This window comes from Pogona vitticeps, chromosome 15 (assembly GCF_051106095.1).
Source record: "Pogona vitticeps strain Pit_001003342236 chromosome 15, PviZW2.1, whole genome shotgun sequence".
Taxonomy (NCBI): Eukaryota; Metazoa; Chordata; class Lepidosauria; order Squamata; family Agamidae; genus Pogona; species Pogona vitticeps.
The window spans coordinates 7,814,043-7,836,374 of NC_135797.1; the positions used below are offsets into that span (position 1 = coordinate 7,814,043).

Consider the following 22,332-nt stretch of genomic DNA (forward strand, 5'->3'; position numbering starts at 1 on the left):
TTCATTAAGTACGATATCAAAGAGACGTGGCTGCTTCGTATTCGTATCCCTGGGGATGAATACGAAGAGCGGCAGCACAGGTGCCACGGAGGTCCATTCCTTTCCCCTAAAACCAGCGTGGAGTGATTTTACAAGAGACTAAGAGCCTTCATTTTCTATTTGCTCCAACTGTTCAATATTGACTTTAACCAGCCATGAGGGGTGACTGCTGTGAGTGTTTCCAAATAACTACCGTTTATACTTGAGTATAAGCCGACACAAATATAAGCCCAGGCACCCAATTTTACAAAAACAAAAAACAAAACCCACCTGGGAAAACTTCTTGTCTCGAGTTTAAGCCAAGGGTGGAAAATGCAGCTGCTACTGGTAAATTTCAAAAATAAAAATTGATACCAATCAAATTGGGAGGAGGAAGGTGGGTACATAGAATATGCAGAAGGAGAGAAGGATGGGAGAGAGTCCTAGGAGCAGACATTCCCCTCAAGATCTTTAAGAAACATAGCTGACAGGGAAGAAGGAGGGAGTGAATGGGCTTCCCTGGGCTTGTAAACAAAGATGCCCTCATTGTGACTCTGCTTAGAGTGCTCTTTGAATTACCTGCTGACACACTGCGGAGGAAAAACTTTTCGTCTACAACTCTTTCATTTGGACATAGACTGCTATTATCCTCCCAGCACGGTGTCTGCCTGCCAGTCTGAAAAATGCAGGGCACTTAATCCGGGTCATCGGACCACCCACAGAAGCTCCAGGTGCCCGTAGATGAGCGGGGGAGTCCGGAGAACACCAGCACTGCAGAAGGAGAACATGTAATTTTGACACTGACTCAAGTACAAGCCGAGAGGGGGGGTGCTTTTTCAGCATAAAAAATGGGCTGAAAAACTAGGCTTATACTGGATTATATATGGTAACTGGTGGTTTTTATCAAAAAAGTATTTAACAAAAATAAATACAGTTTGATTCATCAAACCAGAGTACTTACTTAGCTTTCAGGCATATTTTCCTCATATGGGGTAACAGAGTGTCAGTGCACCTACTCAGGGTTTTTGTCTGCTCATTTCTGAACTGGCTGTAGATTTTTGTGGGGAAAACCCTTCTGGAACACAGAAAGGATGGCTGGGAAGACTGCAGCTCGAATGTCACCATCTAGCTGTAACCTTGATTTTATTCTGTGGGAAATGTAGTGTAATTGGCCCTGAAACCAGCGTTCTTCTCAAAATACACAGGAGCAAAATATGGCTAATTTAACGGCTGTATTTGGGTGTCCTCATCAAGTACTTGGGATATTGCATTCAAGAATGGATCCATGTTTTTTCCAGAAACTGGGAAAATAAATTTGACAGCTTGTACTTTATTACAGCCAAAGACCAGTAAAACTACATCAATATAAAATAGATACATATAGTTAATTTACAAAACTGTGACTATATGTATCTTGTACAAGTTAAGATCAGAGGTTTGTAGAGGTGATTTTTTTATATATTTGGACGAAACCAGGAAGCTGCAGTGTGTTGCAAATCAGGACTAGAATTTCTCTTGCCCGTCATTCACGACAGAAGAGGAAAAGGACAAAAGAGATGAATACACAAGAAGATTAATCAAATTTATTCTATGATCAAAAAATAAATAAATAAATCACAATTTATTGTTCAACCTTCAACAAGCTGATCATTCTTTTAAATGATTTTGAGATCTTGCAATTTTGAAAACACTGGTGTCATGAACTTTGGGGAAACTATTTTAATTCTTCAGGTCAGTTTTATTAATAAGTGGGGATGGGCTATTGATAGGTGGCAAAGAAAAAAAGTTAATTTTAAACAACATCTACAGGTAAGCAATTTTTTCTTTTATTTATTTACAATTTATTTATTTACAATATTTTTTAGCCGCACCATTGCCAGTGGCTTTTGTTAAAAACTGGAAGATTAAACAATGTGAAAGGCTGCAGAATCCTTCCTCTGTTTCTTGCCGGCATGCTTGAAGATCACAAAGTACATATCTGGAGACTGCTCGATTGTTGCATGCTGAGTGGTCTTGTTAAACTTTTCACACATTTGAATCTTTTTTCTTCTTGGCCCTTTGGGCAAACCATTCGTCCTGTTTAAGGGAGAAACAAATGATTTGAACATGGTTAAGCACAAGCTGTAGGTGGCAAGAAGAACCATCCATCACAACTTCACCCAGAATAAAAATAAAAAAATTAGCCTCAGTTTTATAAAAGGTGGCTAAAGCCGATGAAGTCTGCCAATGAATGCAGTGGTCCCCAACCTTGGGGCCTCCAGATGTTCTTGGACTTCGACTCCCAGAAATCCTGGCCAGCAGAGGTGGTGGTGAAGGCTTCTGGGAGTTGTAGTCCAAGAACATCTGGAGGCCCAAGGTTGGGGACCAGGAAGCAGACAGCAGTGACAACAGCGGTGGGCATGTTCTAGGAGGCCAATGACATTTTTGGAGCAGCGAGCTTACAAACAACAAGCGTGTTTGAGGTGTCAGGAAGCCACTAGAACTGGAGGACGCGGATGATCCCTTTCACTCCCTGGTAAACTGATTGAGCTGAGTTTCTGCAAGAAAGAGCCCTCTGTTTAAAGAAAGCAAAGCAGGAAATTCCACTTCTAAAGAAGCGCTATTCTTGTGTCAGAAGGAGGTTGAAAGTGAACATGATTCTCTCCCACCACCCAGTTGCACTTGCCATGCCATCGATGGATACGAAGGGTATCAAGAGTATGGAACTAGTTAGCTGACAATGTGCTGTCAAGCTGGAAGTGATCTGTAGCTGCCCTAATAGGGCTTTCAAAGTAGGCGAGATGTTTAAGGAGCCCTTTCACCAAGTCCACACACCCCCAGGGAGGTCCCATAGCTAGGCCGCGTTTCAGACCCAGGCCTCCAGAGTCCTAAGGCGTCATTCTATCCGCTACACCATACCGGGAGCCACCTGGAAATGACAGGCTATTTATTAAATAGTGGAAAACGAGGTTCCAGCTTGAGATGGGCACAAACCCCGTTTCAGAGGTTTGTACTGGTTCATAGGCATCCCCCCCCCATGATCTCCCATTCACCAGCCAGCTCCTGTCCTTCTCCTCCTCAGCTGTTGACCATTCAGACAAGGAGGCAGGACAGGCAAATCTCTGCTCCTGCCAGGGACCGGTTGAACAGCCAGAGGAGCAGAGCATGTGCCAGCTGGCGCATGGGGGGTCCGGCCAGGAGGTGGGCAAAGGCAACGCGTGGCACCTGGGGGAGCCATGCATACAAACCTCCGAACTGAGATTCATGCCCATCTCTAGCTACCACTGAACTGATGCTCGGTTCTTGCGGCTGTCTCTGCTCCTTGATTGAGCTTGGCAAAGAATTTGTCCTATCAAGTGTCCCTTTGTGGTCTAGCAAGGAGACGGGGAGAGGCTGCCAGCTGCCAAAGTTGAGAAAGGGTCAGGAGGTGTCATCGGAAACCAAGACCAAGGGCATCCACACCCTTGCATTTTCAATCACCCTGTATGGTTGTGAAAACTGGACAGTTTAAACAAACGAAAAAACTGATTCATTTGAAATGTGCTGCCAAAGAGCTTTGCAGACTTTACCAGAAATACAAACAAGCGGGTCCTTGAGCAAAACAAGCTTGAACTTAGCCGCCTAGAGTGGTCAAATCGACCAGAGAGGGAGGATATAAATAGAATAAATAAATAAATAAACTATCTCTGGAGGCTAAAATGCTGAAGCGGAGGCTGTCCTTGGTTGTTGGAAGTTTTGGGGGCTGTCTGGCCACGTTCCGGAGGTTTTTCTTCCTAATGTTTCGCCAGTCTCTGTGGCCGGCATCTTCAGAGGACAAGAGCTAGAACTCTGATAGAACCAGAACATGGACAGAGTTCTAGCTCCTCTCCTCCAAAGATGCCGGCCACAGAGACTGGAGAAACATTAGGAAGAAAAACCTCCGGAACATGGCCAAACAGCCCGAAAAATCTCCAATAACCATCGGATCCCGGCCATGAAAGCCTTCAACAATACATTGAGGCTGTCCTTCTTTGGGCACATCATGAGAAGGCAGAGTTCTCTGGAAAAGATCACAGTGCTAGGAAAGGTGGAAGGCAGGAAAAGAGGATGTCCCAAACTGAGATGGTCTCACTCTCTAAAAGAAGCCACAGGCTTGAGTGTGCTGGAGCTGAGCGGTTGAGGACAGGGCATTTGGGAGACTGCTCATTTATAGAGCCGCCCAAAGTCAGAAGCAAATTGATGGCACATGACAGCAACAACGTAGCTTTACATTTCTTTTTGATTTCTTGGATCTTAGCAGTGTTGCAAAGCAGGGATATGAATGAATTGGCAATAGACTGGCCTGGGGGATCAAGCAGAGAGTTATAGTTAGTTAGTTAGTTAATTAATTAATTACGAATTTATCTATGTCCTATATTTTCTGCTACCTTTTTCCTAAAAAAGATCCAAGGAGACTTACAGTACGAGAAGAAACAATATTAAAAGCCAAACAAAAAAAATCAAAATATTGCAATATTTAAAAAGAATTCAACCAATATATTAAAAACGTGTACTTCAAGCCAAGCCACCTGAGAAGAGAATCACTTGTGACGAAAGTTAAAGGAGTCGGTCCTGCATGTGCTCAATTAAGTGGAAATATGGTGCAGGCAACAAGACATACCGGATAGAGGAGAAAATCCTGGGATAGAGTTCAAGAGCTTTGGTGTCATCAGCCGACAAGTGGTACTGAAAGCTGAGGACGAACGCCTAGGGACAGAGGAGCAGACAGACAAGAAAGTCCCTGCGAAAGGAGAGATTCACCTCACAGAAGAACGGGGAGAAAAGCTCGGAAGAGAACGACACCCAGTCCAAAGGAATTAAAGAGCAAGGGGCACCTGCTAAAGGGGACAGAAAGTTAAAGGTGAGAAGCAACTGAATAGAAAAATCTTTAAGGTCACTGACAACTTTTGAGGATCGTAGATCAATTTGGAGCAGAGGGGTCAAAAGCTGACAAAAGGGAATTAAGAGACTGGCAGGTTAGATGAGGGCACAAGAGTAGCCAACTTATCAAGTGAGAGCAGAAAAAGCCGAGAGGTGGGAGATGGTGGAGTGGAGAAACGGGGAAGCGGAAATGAAGAGGCCTCAGAGCAGATGGTTTCAATGTATTCGCGAAGGCTTTCACGGCCGGGATCTGATGGTTGTTGTGGGTTTTTCGGGCTCTTTGGCCGTGTTCTGAAGGTTGTTCTTCCTAACGTTTTGCCAGTCTCTGTGGCCTTGGGCCTCTTCAGAACATGTCTCTCTCTCTCTCTCTCTTGCACACACTTCAAGATGTAACATTTCCACAGTTGGCTCTCTGAGCCTAGATACCTTGACGTTTCTTCTTTCTGTATGAAGCTGAAAACCTTTAAGAATGCTTACCCATGTGAGTACAATATAGAGTTCTTTATTTAATACAAAAAAACAGCCTCCTGAGTATTATTTCTATGCGCTGGTGTTTGGTGAGGGGCGGTTACTAAAAAGGGGAACTTCCAGCTAATTCTGCCCAACCGGCTGGCACTTCTTGCTGCGCATTTTTGAGGAATTCAAACAAGTTCCCATAACTCTCAACAGGTAATACAACCGAAACATTTGTTGTATTTTTGTGGTGGGCTTGAATACTCTTTGTAGGCATTGTCCAATATGTGGATGACACCTTAGCAATTTGGAGTCACGGTGAAGAAAAATTGGAAGAATTTCTCATCCATCTCAACAGCATCCACCCAAATATACAATTCACCATGGAAAAAGATACAGAGGGTCAACTCCCGTTCCTAGATGTCATGGTCCTATGCAAAACTGACCTCCGACTGGGACACAAGGTCTACAGAAAACCCACCCACACAGACCGGTACCTACACAAAAACTCCAATCACCACCCACAGCAAAAAAAGAGGCAGAATCAAAACACTGGTAGACCATGCTAATCGGAACTGTGAAGCTCAGTTCCTCAGCACTGAACTCAACTATCTGAATTGGGCCCAACAGGCAAATGTCTACTCCAAAAATGAAATCACAAGAGCCGTCAAACCAAGAAAACAACACTGAACTGAAGAAGAAAAACAGCCAACCAAAAATAAAGTATTTCTGCCATACATCAAAGGGGTCACGGAACGTATGGGGAAACTTTTGAAAAAAACACAACCTACAAACAGTATTCAAGCCAACCACAAAAATACAAGAAATGTTACAGTCAGCAAAGGACAGAAGGGACCCCCTCACCACTGCAGGTGTGTACCGGATACCTTGCAGTTGTGGCCAGGTATATATTGGAACCACAAAACGAAGCATCCACACCAGTATCAACGAACATGAGAGAGACTGCAGACTAAAACAACCAGAAAAATCTGCAGTAGCTGAACATGCCCTAAAACAAACTGGACATGAGATTCTATTTCAAAATACTGAAATACTGGACAACACCAGCAATCATTACATCAGACTGCACAGGGAAGCCATTGAAATCCACAAGCACCAGCAGAACTTCAACACAAAAGAGGAAAGTTTGAAACTCAACAAAACTTGGCTCCCAGCTCTGAAAAATACAGCGTGCAAAAGGTGAACGAACTCTACCCAGCCACAAGGACCGGAGATCACTATGCACAAAACACCATCTAATGACACACATCAATCACAGTGACAGATAAACTCTCCTCCTTATCACAACAATACACCCACAACAAGACACACTAATCACCCATCTACGGGGGGGGGGAAGACAAAAGCCTATCTGACAGCCATAAATACTGCACTCCCAAGCCAACCACACCAGAGCACAGAGTGCTGTCTTCTGAAGATGCCGGCCACAGACCCTGATGAAACGTTAGGAAGAACGACCTTCAGAATACGGCCAAAGAGCCCGAAAAACCCACAACAACCATCAGATGGTTCCAGTTTCGGGATTGATGGAGACCAGGCCGTGAGAAGAGGCGGAGGAGCAGGGAGGCCTCTGGCCAGCCCTTAAGGCCTTCAAAGGCTGAGAAGGGACACAGAGAACGTCTAGAGCATATGTCGACCGGAACGCTATCGTCCTGTTAATTGCTCCAGGTGCATGGCAGGTGAATGGAATGTGATACACAAAGTCTGCTTGGTTTCTCTTCCTTCTCCTTCAAAGGCACAATGAGCTAAAGAAGACCATGAGGAAAGATAATGGGCGAGGGAGCGACAAGGAGGGAAAGGAGGAGAAAATAGCTCCCTGCAAGAGCAGGCCAGGTGTGTCCAGAGTGGCAGAAAGAGATGAACTGAAAGGGATTAAGGCAGATTCTACGGAACAATACTTTGCAGAAGAAAATGTGTGAAAGGCGCAACAGAACCAAGCAACCATTGGTATGTGTGAGGTCCTCACTATTTCTGGCATTGTGTTCGAGTCTATTTTCCTCCATCTCATAGTTAATCAGGCCCAACCACATTGGGTGCTTAGTAGCTACAGTCTTAGGACACAATCTGGAGATCCATTTGTTTACTCCATGGGTAAAAAGGTGTGTGTCAACTTCACATAGGTGATGCTTTCCATGTGCTGGCAGAGCGCTTCTAACAGGCAAGGGAAGGGATCCCATGGGCAGAGTATCACATAGAGGGAAATTCAAGTAGACACTGAAGACGTGGATCCTCTTTTAAAACATACCCTCCTTGTATTCACTGTTCTTAGGGCAGAATACTGTAAAATTCTTACACAACTCCTAACATTCTTCTGAAGACATAAGACCCGAATTGGGCGGACATACTTACTAGATCAACAGTGACTGAATCAGGAGAGGGTGAATGTGAGGAAACAACACTTCCCAAGGTCCCTGTAGATTCAAGAGGAAAATGTTTTAATATTTTATTTGTTTTTTGCCCCCAAAGTATCCCCCACTTGAAAAGAATATGAAAAACTGATTTATTCTATCCAATCTGTTTAACTATCATTGAGAAATTTGGGAAGGAACTGTTTAAGGAAGATGGAAACTTCTGTAAGGAATGGAGAAGAAAACCTCCAAGCCTGACCCCATAACCACCAGGGTCTGTCCTCTGAGGAGTCCAAGGGCCCTTCCTTCTCCGCCTCCTCCTCCTCCTCCTCCTCCTCCTCCTCCTCAGACTTCCACTCCTTGGATATGGGAAGGTTCCAGAAACACATCTCCCCTTTCACGAGAGACAGCAAGCGACAGGCAGAGAAATCCTGCTGCTCTTTCTGATTGGAGATCTAATTCTCCTACTATTCAGATCAGGGGTATTGGCGAGACTTCTTATTTCCACTTCCCTCCCCCTTGGGGACACGCAGGATGGATCCACGACCACGACTGATCTCAGATACCACGAGGATTCCTCATCCCATCCCACTCCTTTTCCAAGAGAGAAGGTAAGCAAGGCAGGAGAGATCCCACAACCATCCCTGATTCAAGAGAGCAATGGGATTGCAACTAGAGATGGGGGCATGCCGGTATCCATATAAAAATAAGACTTCCCCCACACAGGTGAACGTCTTGAGGGTCCGGCCCCCGGGGGCCAGACCGTCGACTCACCTGTCCGCTGCTTCTGCGGGCTCCATGCCCCCTTCCAATTGCTCCAGAGCAGGTGAGTGGACGGGCAGGCACAAGGGGGGGCGGACCCTCGTTATGTCTACCTGTGCGTATACGAACACGAATACCCCCATCTCTAATTAAAAATTTGTGAATTCATTTGTAATTCAATTTGTAATTCATTTGTGAAGTGAGGTCTGTCACGGTATAGATTATTAAGGTTAAAACTGTGAATTATGAATGGGATTTGTAGTCATGGAATATTGTAGAAGGATCCATACTGGTTCTGTGTTAGCATGACTGGATGCTCCGAGGAAGTTTTCTCCTCGAGCCGGATGGAAAATTCCAAGTAGCAGCCTTGGCCTGAGACGATAAGGAACCAAGACACAACACCAAGACGAGGGACAACAAACCCTGTACTGGTTGTTGTGGGTTTTGGGTGCTCTTTGGCCATGTTCTGAAAGTTGAAGGACCTTCAGAACACGGCCAAAGAAACCAAAAAACCCACAACAACCATTAGAGTAGACATGGTCTAGAGGGGCGGGGTAAAAATCAAATCAAATAAATAAATAAATAAATAGATCCGGGCCGTGAAAGCCTTCGCGAATACAACCCCTGTACTTCTCGTGGGAATTGGAGGTGTGGCGAGAAGAGACAGCCCTTTACGCTGATTGATTAGCGTCTGAGAAGAGTGAAGAAGAAGAAGGGAGGTCCCAGTAAGGAAGACAGTGGAGAATGGAGACAGAGAGAAAGGCTGATTTTGGTACTGATTTTAGGACTGAGAACTAGAATGGAGTTTTGAGTTCCAGATGCTAGTTTTTAGTGTTATGCTAAGATGTGGTCCAGAGAAGGCATAGAAGAAGGGGGGGCTATGCCTGGCCTACCTTCTAAGCAGTTTTTTAAAGAGTTTTTTCATTTTATTTTTGCTAGCTGGAATTTGTTAAGATTCTAATTGCTATACTTTATGGAAATGTACTTTATGCTATGCTTTCGCAACAAATGGAATATCTCTAAAATACTTAATTTTTCTAATAAAACAATAACTCTTAAAATCCTAAGTTTGGTCTCTTGAACAACAAATCTGCAGAGCCAGATGGTAAAGGGCCACAGAGTGTGCTACCAAAGTCCTTTTTTTGCCTGAGTTTTGTTTGTCTTGGCAGACTCCACAACTGATGATTTTTATTTTTTGTTTTTTCTCTTTTAATTGGTTATTAGAACAGACTTGCGGAAAGGGTAAGTGTAGCTGCCTTGCTGGGTTACCGGGACTCGACTCAGCTTAATTAGGACTGCGCTTATGCCCGGACCCTCTCTGTTCAGCCGTAAAGTATCTTTTAGGAGATCTTGGGGATGACAAGGCCTGCCTTCCACACAGCCATGCATTCATATAACCTCTCTAGAATTAGGGTTTACATATAATTTCTCACCATGCCTCTGGCTTGAATGATCCTGCCCCAGAGGACTGAATACGCCAGTGCTCGGCCCAGCAACAGGATCGGGAGATGGTCTCACTGCAATTGTGCTCGTTCCCACATTGCTTTGTTCCTGAAATATTACCGTTTTAAAAGTTAGTCCATATAGATCTGGAAAGATGGTGCTATTTTTTTTGGCCCACAGCTCCCAACCCCACACAGCCATTGGCCATCCTGATCAAGGCCTTGAGGGAGCGACGGGCCAAAAAACGAACTTGCCCAAACTATACTCATGAAGAGTATCCAGTATAGCTAGTGATGCACATCCAGAAATCTACTTTGCTGCCTCTGTGAAGGATCAGACCCAACCTATTCTTGGTGGGGAAAGGCCCTTTTCTTTCCTCCCGCCAGAAGGAGGGCTGAGGGCAGTGCTTGCTTATTTGCTGGTCACCGAGAGCACTTTCTGGTTGGATTAGGCTAAAGACGTTTAGAGGCAGATTTTGGACGTTACCCACAAGAATACAGATAACTCTCAGAAATTCCCTATCCAAGCCATTTTGTGAGTGTCTGAGAAATTAATCGCACGCTGGTCTGTTAGCCTTGTTTGGTCAAAAGTTCCACTAATGGAAGCGCAGACTGAAAAAAATTCAAAAGCCGAAATGGGGAATGGAGGAATCTGGAGGGGTCAGGGTTGAAAAATTGTCTTAGGAGGGGTACGTAGGGCCTTAGGCCCACACTAGAGAGGGGGGTTTTCACATTCGTATACAAATACCCCCCCCCCGCAAAGGTAGAGACAATGGATCATACTCAGGTATAGTAAGTTGAAAGACAGATGTGTGTCTTTTTCCTTCATTTCCTTCATTTGAAATGAAACATACCCAAAAAATTGAGTAGGACTGAAATTTTCCTCAATTCTTTTGTGTAATTCGTAATGTTTAGAGATACGCTAAGATAGTATAGAAACCAGGAGAGCCGTTAGCAACCATTCAGAATTGACAAAAATTGGGGGGGTGGGATTTCCAATCTATCGAAGGGACTGCAACCCAGAGAGCCGAGTTATTTCGACACTAAGTTTGAAATTCCCGTGGCCGCTCCATCCCACGTCCCTTACTGCCTCTACCTTTCCGTCACCCCCCCCCATTTCCCTTTCATACACCATTTCCTTAGATTTCTTTTTTCGTATGTTGGGGGGGGGGTTTCAAAGTCAGCCAGGCTGTGATAGCAAGGGATTCTCTGGCATTGTTTTTTTTTAAGAGAATACCATCCCTCCTCCAGTTTTTTTTTTTTACTAACTTTAATAAAGAAACATCTCACCTAAATAACATAAATCTAACACCACAATAAAATACAATTACATAATACACCTCTGCCACCCTCATCCTCAGGGTGAGCAGTAATAAAGTTTTAAATTTCATTCAGACCATTCAGCATTTTGTTCTAGTCTATTTTCCTCCATCTCGTAGTTAATCAGATCCAACCCCATTCGGTGCTGAGTAGCTACAGTCGTAGGACACAATCTGGAAATCCATTTGTATACTCCATGGGTAAAAAGGTGTGTGTTAACCTCACATAGGTGAGGCTTTCCATGTGCTGGCAGAGCACTTTAAGGGGATCCCATGGGCAGAGCATCACATAGAAGGAAATCGAAATAGACACTGAAGACGTGGATCCTCTCTTAAAACATCTCCTCGTTGTATTTGCCATTCTTAGGCCAGAATACTGTAAAATTCTTACGCAACTCCTAACTTTCTGCTGAAAACACAAGACCCTAATGAGGCTGACATACTTACGAGATCAACAGTGACCGAATCAGGAAAGGGTGAATGTGAGGAAAGAACACTTCTCAAGGTCTCTGTAAATTCAAGAGGAAAATGTTTTAATATTTCATTTGTTTTTCTTTCCCAATATACACGCACTTAAAAAAGAACATGAAAATACTGATTTACCCTATCCAACCTGTTTAACTATCATTGAGAAATTTGGGAAGGAACTGTTTAAGGAAGATGGAAACTTCTGTAAGGAATGGAGAAGAAAACCTCCAAGCCTGACCCCATAACCACCAGGGTCTGTCCTCTGAGGAGTCCAAGGGCCCTTCCTTCTCCGCCTCCTCCTCCTCCTCCTCAGACTTCCACTCCTTGGATATGGGAAGGTTCCTGAAACACATCTCACCTTTCACCGGAGACGGCAAGCGACAAGCAGAGAAATCCTGCTGCTCTTTCTGATTGGAGATCTAATTCTCCTAGTACTCAGATCAGGGGTATTGGTGAGACTTCTTATTATTTCCACTTCCCTCCCCCTTGGGGACACGCAGGATGAATCCACGACCATGACTGACCTCAGATACCACGAGGATTCCTCATCCCATCCCACTCCTTTTCCAAGAGAAAATGTAAGCAAGGCAGGAGAGATCCCACAACCATCCCTGATTCAAGACAGCAATGGGATTGCAACTAGAGATGGGGGCATCCAGGTATCCATATAGAAATAAGAATAGCCCCGCACAGGTGGACATCATGAGGGTCCGGCCCCCGGGGGCCAGACTGTCCATTCACCTGTCCATTGCTGTTGCGGGATCCACCGTCCCTTCCAATTGCTCCAGAGCAGGTGAGTGAACGGGCAGGCACAAGGGGGGCGGACCCTCGTTATGTCTACCTGTTTGTATACGAATACGAATACCCCCATCTCTAATTACAAATGTTATCTCTGGTTCCGTTTTCCATGTGGAACAGAAGTGGCCGAGGGAGATATTTTATTCTTATTCAGAACCTGAAAGATGGAGAATGGCCACAGGATTCCACCAGGACCACTCAGTCACGTTTCCCATGACCAACACAAGTATGGGAGGGAGAAATCCCATCGTTCGCCTGCTTTTATCCTGAACTTGGGAGTAACAAGGCGTTCCTGGTGGGGAAGAAAGCTTGGAGGCTCAACCACCCCTCCGTAAGGAGAAGGGGAATGGTTTTTCAGGAAGGGGCAGATCTAGGTGTCAGATGAAGAGCAGATCTCAATTGATCCCAGGAAAGCAATCAAGCCAGCAGAGTTAATTTACTCTCCTCATCCCGGCTACAAAGACTCTCTAAAAATCTTCCTTGTCTAAAGATAAAGTTACCGAATATCCATATGATTTATAAGAAATATAAAATTGTTTCAGTTTTCTTGCTGCTAATAAGGCATTACAAAACATTACACAGAATACCATTTGTTTTTGTGTTAAGTATTTGTCACTTGCTGTAACTCCAGGAGGAGGTGCCAGAGGGCATCTGAGTTACATGAGAATGTATGAACATGGGAAGAGCCCTGCTGGATCAGGCCAAGGGCTCATCTCGTCCAGCTTCCTGTATCTCACCGTGGTTCTGCCAGATGCCTCTGGGAGCACCTGAGACACAAGATCCTTGTCTCCTGATCCCCCTCCCCACATTTGACATTTGGACGGGCCTTCCTTCGAAGCCTGGAGATTGCACATCCCCATCGTGGCTTGTCCCCTAGGATGGGATTTTCTTCCAGAATCCTACCCATCCGGTTTTCAAGGCATCTACGCCAGATGCCACCACCACCACATGCTGTGGCAAGGAGTTCCACAGACTAACAACACGCTGGATGAAGAGATATTTTCTTTTGTCTCTTCTCACTCTCCCAACACTCATTTGGGGTGGATTCCCCCTGGTTCTGGTATTGCATGAGGGGGGAAAGAGCTTCCCTCTATTCACCTTCTCTAACTGATGCATAATGTCATACGTCTCGATCATGTTCCCCCCTCCGGCGCCTTTTCTCTAGACTATAGAGCCGCAAACGGTGTAGCCTTTCCTCAGAAGGGAGGGGCCCCCACCCAGGCATCCTTTGAGTCGCTCTGCACCTGGTCAAAATGCCTTGGTCTAGGAGGCACCCAGGAGCTTTGTCAGTCAGCCCCCAGGGTCAGATGGGGAGCTCTTTTCTCTTTACTTCCAACACCCTAATTTCTTTTTCTCCACTGGAAAGATCTGTTTGACCTGTCAGGAATCCACTCTCTCTATGAAATGAAGGCAGATGAATTTTATGTTGTTTTGCCCGCTGGAGGTCCATAAGATCCCTGCACTGTTGGCATGTAAGGAAACTGAATTACAATGATCCGTTATATTAAGTGAAAGCAGTTCTCTTTTTTTTCCCTTTAATATTTATTTTTTGGATTAACCCAAGCACTGTTCCTGGTGTTCCAACATTAAACCTCACACCATCGGTGCCCAGCAAATCCCCCAAATCGGCTTGGGTTCCCCTTCAATCCAAAGAGAGCTTTAAAAAGGTAAAAGGCAAGCAGCCCGCCTTGAAATGGCGCTGACGACACATCCACACCAAATTCGTAGATGAATTAAAACCCATTAAAGGGCTATTGTTCAATTTGGGAAGTGAGGTCTTCCTTCCACACAGCCCGGCATGTCTATAAATTCTCTAGAATTAGGGTTTCCATGTAATTTCTCACCGCGGCTCCGGCTTGAAGGATCCTCCCGCTGAGGACTGAATATTCCAACGCTCCTCCAAGTCCCTGCATCAGTATGTGGTCGGTTGTGGATTGTGCTTGTTTGCACCTTGCCTTTTTCCTGGAATATGACCATGTTCAGAGTTAGTCCATGTAGATCTGGAGAAAGGGTACGTTTTCTTTTTTGGCCCACAGCTCCCAACCCCACACAGCCATTGGCCATCCTGATCAAGGCCTTCAGGGAGCGACGGGCCAAAAAACGAACTTGCCCAAACTATACTCATGAAGAGTATCCAGTATAGCTAGTGATGCACATCCAGAAATCTACTTTGCTGCCTCTGTGAAGGATCAGAACCAACCTACTCTTGGTGGGGAAAGGCCCTTTTCTTTCCTCCCGCCAGAAGGAGGGCTGAGGGCTGTGCTTGCTTATTTGCTGGTCATCAAGAGCACTTTCTGGTTGGATTAGGCTAAAGACGTTTAGAGGCAGATTTTGGACGGTACCCACGAGAATACAGATAACTCTCAGAAATTCCCTATCCAAGCCATTTTGTGAATGTCTGAGAAATTAATCGCACGCTGGTCTGTTAGCCTTGTTTGGTCAAAGGTTCCACCAATGGAAGACCAGACTGAAAAAAATTCAAAAGCCAAAATGGGGAATGGGGGAATCTGGAGGGATCATGGTTTAAAAATTGCTTTAGGAGGAGTACGTAGGGCCTTAGGTCCACACTAGAGATGGGGGTATTCGTGTTTGTATATGAATAACCCCACCCACAGATTCAGACAATGGATCATAATCAGGTATATTAAGTTGAAAGACAGACATTTCTTTTTCCTCAGATAGTATACATTTGAAATAAAACATACAAAAAAAATTGAGTGGCACTGCAATATTCCTCACTTCTTTTGTGTAATTCGTAATGGTTAGCGATATGCTAAAACAGTACAGAAACCAGGAGGGCCGTTAGCAGCCATTCAGAATTGACAAAAATTGGGTTGGGGGGGATTTCCAATCTCTCGAAGGGTCTACAACCCAGACAGAAGTGTTATTTTGACACTCAGTTTGAGATTCCCTTGGCCAATCCATCCCACTTCCCTTACTGCCTCTACCTTTCCGTCACCCACCCTTCATTTCCCCTGCATACACCATTTCTTTAGATTTCTTTTTTTTTGTATGTTTGTGGGGGGGGGGTTCAAAGTCAGCCAGGCTGTGTTAGCAAGGGATTCTCTGGCATTGTTTATTTTAAAGAGAGTATCTTCCCTCCCTCCTCCAGTTTGTTTTAAAAGAAATTTATTAAACAAACATCTGACCTAAACAACATAAATCTAACACCACAATAAAATACAATTACATAATAAACCGGTGCCACCATCATCCTCAGGGTGAGCATTAATAATGTTTTAAATTACATTAAATCGATGCATCATTGTGTTCTAGTTTATTTATTTATTTATTTATTTATTTATTTATTTATTCATTAGAATCTTCAGGTGGTGCAGAATGCGGCAGCCAGGCTCCTTACAGGAGTGAGAAAATATCAACACATCTCTCCAACGCTGGCCACATTGCATTGGCTGCCCATCTGTTTCCATGTCGACTTCAAAGTTTTAATGCTTACTTATAAGGCCCTAAACGGTTTAGGACCTCGATATTTGGCGGAACGCCTCCTCCCACCAAGGTCTACCCGGATCACCCGCGCGAGTCAGGAGGTGAGGCTGAGGAGCTTGACGCCGAGAGAGGCCCGGAAGGAGAAGACACGAAACCGGGCCTTCCCGGCGGTGGCTCCTCGCCTCTGGAACAATCTCCCTCCGGCAATTCACGCGGCCCCCACGCTGGGCACCTTTAAAACTCAATTAAAAACACGGCTGTTTATTCAGGCCTTCCCTCCAGCCAACTCTTGATTTTTTTTCCCTACTTTTCCTTTTTATCTTTACTGCTGTTCTTGTTTGATTATTATGTATTTGTCTATGTTTTATTATTTGATTTTATATTTGGAAGCTACCTAGAGTGGTCCGGTGGGCCAGATAGGCGGGGTATTAATTAATTAATTAATTAATTAATTAATTAATTAATTAATTAATTAATTAATTAATTAATTAATTAATTAATTAATTAATTAATTAATTAATATTCCCCTCCATCTCATAATTAATCAGGTCCACACCACATTGGCTGCTTAGTAGCTAGTCTTAGGACACAATCCGGAGATCCATTTTTTTACTCCATGGGTAAAAAGGAGTGTGTCAACCTCACATAGGTCATGCTTTCCATGTCCTCCCAGAACGATTCTGACAGGCAAGGGAGGGGATCCCATGGGCAGAGTGTCACATAGAAGGAAATTCAAGTAGACACTGAAGATGTGGATCCTCTCTTAAAACATCCCCACCTTTTATTTTCCGTTCTTAGGGCAGCATTTTGCAAAATTCTTACGCAACTCCTAACATTCTCCTGAAGGCAGGAGACCCGAATTGGGCTGACATACTTACTAGATTAACAGTCAACGAATCAGGAGTGGGTGAATGAGAGGAAAAAACACTTCTCAAGGTCTCTGTAAATTCAAGAGGAAAATGTCTTAATATTCCATTTGTTTTTCTTTCCCAATATACACGCACTAAAAAAAAGAACATGAAAATACTGATTTCCCCCATCCAATCTGTTTAACTATCCTTGGGAAATTTGGGAAGGAACTGTTCAAGGAAGATGGAAACATCTGTAAGGAATGGGGAAGAAAACCTTCAAGTCTGACCCCATAACCACAAGGGTCTGTCCTCTGAGGAGTCCAAGGGCTCTTCGTCCTTCTCCTCCTCCTCCTCCTCCTCCTCCTCCTCTTCTTCCTCCTCAGACTTCCACTCTTTGGATATGGGAAGATTCCTGAAACACATCTCCCCTTTCACTGGAGACGGCAAGCGACAGCCAGAGAAATCTGATTGGAGATCTAATTCTCCTACTACTCAGATCAGGGCTATTGACAAGACTTCTTATTATTTCCACTTCCCTCCCCCTTGGGGACACGCAGGATGAATCCATGACCATGACTGCTTTCAGATACTTATGAGGATTCCTCATCCCATCCCACTCCTTTCCAAGAGACAATGTAAGCAAGGCAGGAGAGATCCCACAAGCATCCCTGATTCAAGACAGCAATGGGATTGCAACTAGAGATGGGGGCATCCAGGTATCCATATAAACATATGAGTAGCCTCGTACAGATGAACATCATGAGGGTCCTGCCCCCTGGGGCCAGACTGTCCACTCACCTGTCCGCTGCTGCTGTGGGCTCCATGCCCCCTTCCAATTGCTCCATAGCAGGTGAGTGGACGGGCAGGCACAAGGGGGGGGCGGACCCTCGTTATGTCTACCTGTGCATATACGAATATGAATAACTCCATCTCTAATTAGAAATGTTATCTCTGGTTGCATTTCCCGTGTGGAACAGAAGTGGGCCAGGAGGATATTTTAATTCTCGTCTCTTGAAGATGAAGAATGGCTGCAGGATTCCACCCGGACCACTCAGTCACGTTTCCCATGAGCAACACAAGTATGGGAGGGAGAAATCCTGGTGTTCACCTTTTGTTATCCTGAACTCGGGAAAAACAAGGCGTTTCTGGTGGAGAAGAAAGCTTGGAGGCTCAACCACCCCTCCGTAAGAAGAAGGGGAATGGTTTTTTCAGGAAGGGGCAGATCTAGGTGTCAGATGAAGAACAGATCTCAATTGATCCCAGGAAAGCAATCAAGCCAGCAGAGTTAATTTACTTTCCTCATCCCGGCTAGAAAGACTCTCTAAATATCTTCCTTGTCCAAAGGTAAAAGTACAGAATATGAATATGATTTATAACAAATGTAAAGTTGTTTTCTGTTTGCTGCTAATAAGGCATTCCAAAATATTACACAGAATTACATTTGTGTTTGTGTTAAGTATTTGTGAGTTGCCATTACTACTGGAGGAGGTGCCAGAGGGCATCTCAGTTATGTAAGAACATAACAACCAAGGAAGAGCCCTCCTGGATCAGGCCAAGGGCCCATCTTGTCCAGCTTCCTGTATATCACCGTGATTCCACCAGATGCCTCTGGGAGCATCTCAGACACGAGATCCTTGTCTCCTGACCCTCCTCTCCTACATCTGGCATTTTGAGTGGCCTTCCTTCGAAGCCTGGAGATAGTACATCCCCATCGTGGCTTGATACCTGGGATGGGATTTTCCTCCAGAATCCTGCCCCATCCGGTTTTCAAGGCATCTAGGCCAGATGTCACCACCACCACATTCTGTGGCAGGGAGTTCCACAGAAACCAGTTTTGTTTTTTGTTCCTTTAATTTTAATCTTTTGGATTAACCCTAGCACTGTTCCTCGTGTTTAACCATTTAACCCTCACACCATCAGTGCCCAACAAATCCCCCAAATAGGGCTTGGGTTCGCCTTCACTCCACAAAGGATTTTGTGTTTGAAAGGGAAAGACAGGTATGAAAAGGTAAAAGGCAAGCAGCCCGCCTTGAAGTGGAGCTGACGACACATCCACACGGAATTCGTAGAGGAATTCAAACCCATTAAAGATCTCTTGTTCAATTCGGGAAGTGAGGTCTGCCTTCCACACAGCCCGGCATGTCTATAAATTCTCTAGAATCAGCAATATTCAAAGGTACAAGGGTGTTCTTATTAGGGCAGACTTGTAAGATGGAGAGTTGAACACGCCTAGCTGAGCTCTAGGACTCTCTCAGCACATTTTAGGGTGTCCAATCTCCTGATTACTCTCTGTCCGAGCATTCACGCGTTCTCTAGGGAACCGTGTTTGTCACAAGGTCTGCCTTCCACACAGCCCGACATGTCTATAAATTGTCTAGAATTAGGGTTTCTATGTAATTTCTCACCGCGGCTCCGGCTTGAAGGATCCTCCCGCTGAGGAATGAATATTCCAACGCTCCTCCGAGTGCCTGGATCTGTATGTGGTCGGTTGTGGATTGTGCTTCCTTGCACCTTGCCTTTTTCCTGGAATATGACCATGTTCAGAGTTAGTCCATGTAGATCTGGAGAAAGGGTACATTTTCTTTTTTGGCCCACAGCTCCCAACCCCACACAGCCATTGGCCATCCTGATCAAGGCCTTCAGGGAGCGATGGGCCAAAAAACCAACTTGCCCAAACTATACTCATGAAGAGTATCCAGTATAGCTAGTGATGCACATCCAGAACCCTACTTTGCTGCCTCTGTGAAGTATCAGATCAAACCTGTTCTTGGTGGGGAAAGGCCCTTTTCTTTCCTCCCGCCAGAAGGAGGGCGGAGGGCTGTGCTTGCTTATTTGCTGGTCATCAAGAGCACCTTCTGGTTGGATTAGGCTAAGGATGTTTAGAGGCAGATTTTGGACGGTACCCACGAGAATACAGATAACTCTCAGAAATTCCCTATCCAAGCCATTTTGTGAATGTCTGAGAAATTAATCGCATGCTGGTCTGTTAGCCTTGTTTGGTCAAAAGTTCCACCAATGGAAGCGCAGACTGAAAAAAATTCAAAAGCCATGGTGGGGAATGGAGGAATCTGGAGGGATCAGCGTTGAAAAATTGCTTTAGGAGGAGTATGTAGGGCCTTAGTTCCACACTAGAGATGGGGGTATTCGTATTTGAACAGTGCTGCCTCACATTATAATTGCCCCGTTTAACGATGAAACCGCATTACGATGAACTTTTTAACGATCGCTTTTGCAATCGCAAAACGATATTTCCTATGGGGGAATTTCACTTTGCGATTATCGGTTCCCTGCTTTGGGAACCGATTCTTCGAAAAATGATGATTTTCCAACAGTTGATTGGCACTTTCAAAATGGCCATGGTTTAAACAAAATGCCCCCCCCCACTTTTTCTGGGACGGATTCCTCGCTGCACTGGCACCGAAAATGGGCACCCTAAGGAGGATCTGTGCTGGACAGTGAGTTTACAGCCCTTTGGAATGCATTAAATGGCTTTTAATGCGTTTCAATGGATTTTTTTCTTTTCGCATTACGTTTTTGTTCTTCAGCGATTTCGCTAGAACAAATTAACGTCGTAATGCGAGGCACCACTGTATATGAATATCCCCCATAGGAACAGACAATGGATCATAATCAGGTATATTAAGTTGAAAAACATATGTGTGTCTTTTTCCTCAGGTAGTATACATTTGAAATGAAACATTAAAAATAATTGAGTGGTACTGAAATTTTCCTCACTTCTTTTGTGTAATTCATGTAATTTAGAGATATGATAAGACAGTACAGAAACCACAAAGGATCTCAGCTGCCATTCAGAACTGAAAAAAAGGGGGGTGATTTCCAATCTGTCAAAGGGGCTGCAATGCAGAGAGAAGTGTTATTTTGACACTCAGTTTGAAATTCCCTTGGCCCCTCCATCCCACTTCCCTTACTGCCTCTACCCTTCTCTCCCCCCCCCTTGATTTCCTCTGCATACACCATTTCTTTAGATTTTTTTTTGTATGTTTGGGGAGGGGGAGTTCAAAGTCAGCCAGGCTGTGTTAGCAAGGGATTCTCTGGCATTGTTTATTTTAAAGAGAGTATCTTCCTCCCTGCTCCAGTTTGTTTTTTTTTAACTAACTTTATTAAAGAAACATCTGACCTAAACAACATAAATGTAACACCACAATAAAAAACAGTTACATAATACACCTGTGCCAACCTCACATAGGTCATGCTTTTCATATCCTGGCAGAGCTCTTCTAAGAGGCAAGGGAGGGGATCCCATGGGCAGAGCATCACATAGAAGGAAATTCAAGTAGACACTGAAGATGTGGATCCTCTCTTAAAACATCTCCTCCTTTCATTTGCCGTTCTTAGGGCAGAATACTGTAAAATTCTTACGCAACTCCTAACATTCTCCTGAAGGCAGGAGACCCGAATTGGGCGGACCTACTTACTTCATCAACAGTGAGCGAATCAGGAGAGGATGAAGGAGCGGGAACAGCATTTCCCAAGGTCTCTGTAAATTCAACAGAAAAACGTTTTAATATTTGATTCGTTTTTCTTTCCCAAGATACCCTCACTAAAAAAGTAACATGAAAATAGTGATTTCCCCTATCCAATCTGTTTAACTATCCTTGGGAAATTTGGGAAGGAACTGTTTAAGGAAGATGGAAACATCTGTAAGGAATGGGGAAGAAAACCTCCAAGCCTGACCGCATAACCGCCAGGGTCTGTCCTCTGAGGAGTCCAAGGGCCCTTCCTCCTCCTTCTCCTCCTCCTCCTCCTCCTCAGACTTCCACTCCTTGGATATGGAAAGGTTCCTGAAAATCATGTCCCCTTTCACCAGAGACGGCAAGGGACAGGCAGAGAAATCCTGCTGCTCTTTCTGATTGGAGATCTAATTCTCCTACTACTCAGATCAGGGCTATTGGCGAGACTTCTTATTATTTCCACTTCCCTCCCCCCTGGGGACACGCAGGATGAATCCACGACCATGACTGACCTCAGATACCACGAGGATTCCTCATCCCATCCCACTCCTTTTCCAAGAGAGAAGGTAAGCAAGGCAGGAGAGATCCCACAACCATCCCTGATTCAAGACAGCAATGGGATTGCAACTAGAGATGGGGGCATCCAGGTATCCATATAAAAATAAGAATAGCCCCGCGCGGGTGGACATCATGAGGGTCCTGCCCCCTGGGGCCAGACCGCCCACTCACCTGTCCGCTGCTGCTGCGGGCTCCATGCCCCCTTCCAATTGCTCCAGAGGAGGTGAGTGGACGGGCAGGCACAAGGGGGGGGGCGGACCCTCGTTATGTCTACCTGTGCGTATACGAATACGAACACCCCCCATCTCTAATTACAAATGTTATCTCTGGTTGCGTTTCCCGTGTGGAACAAAAGTGAGCCAGGAGGATATTTTATTCTTATTTACAACCTGAAAGATGGAGAATGGCCACAGGATTCCACCAGGACCACTCAGTCACGTTTCCCATCAGCAACACAAGTGTGGGAGGGAGAAACCCCGTTGTTCGCCTGCTATTAT

General features: G+C 44.8%; 1 protein-coding gene across 7 annotated transcripts in view; it reads right to left on the reverse strand.

The window, feature by feature from the left end:
• Positions 1-1,822: 1,822 nt before the first annotated feature.
• LOC140702815 (solute carrier family 9 member C1-like) overlaps positions 1,823-22,332 on the reverse strand; it is a 117,341-nt gene continuing 96,831 nt past the window's right edge. For 4 of the 7 annotated variants that reach the window (XM_078381983.1, XM_078381980.1, XM_078381982.1 and 1 more), the window contains 8 exons: positions 21,242-21,303; positions 19,211-19,328; positions 16,833-16,894; positions 14,352-14,469; positions 11,689-11,750; positions 9,914-10,031; positions 7,720-7,781; positions 1,823-2,094 (listed from right to left, as the gene is read on the reverse strand). In XM_078381983.1, coding sequence (XP_078238109.1) covers positions 2,044-2,094; positions 7,720-7,781; positions 9,914-10,031; positions 11,689-11,750; positions 14,352-14,469; positions 16,833-16,894; positions 19,211-19,328; positions 21,242-21,303 — 653 coding nt within the window. In that variant the 3' untranslated portion in view covers positions 1,823-2,043. The remainder of the gene's footprint in view (positions 2,095-7,719; positions 7,782-9,913; positions 10,032-11,688; positions 11,751-14,351; positions 14,470-16,832; positions 16,895-19,210; positions 19,329-21,241; positions 21,304-22,332) is intronic. The other 3 variants (XM_078381985.1, XM_078381984.1, XM_078381986.1) reach the window with 3 other exon arrangements.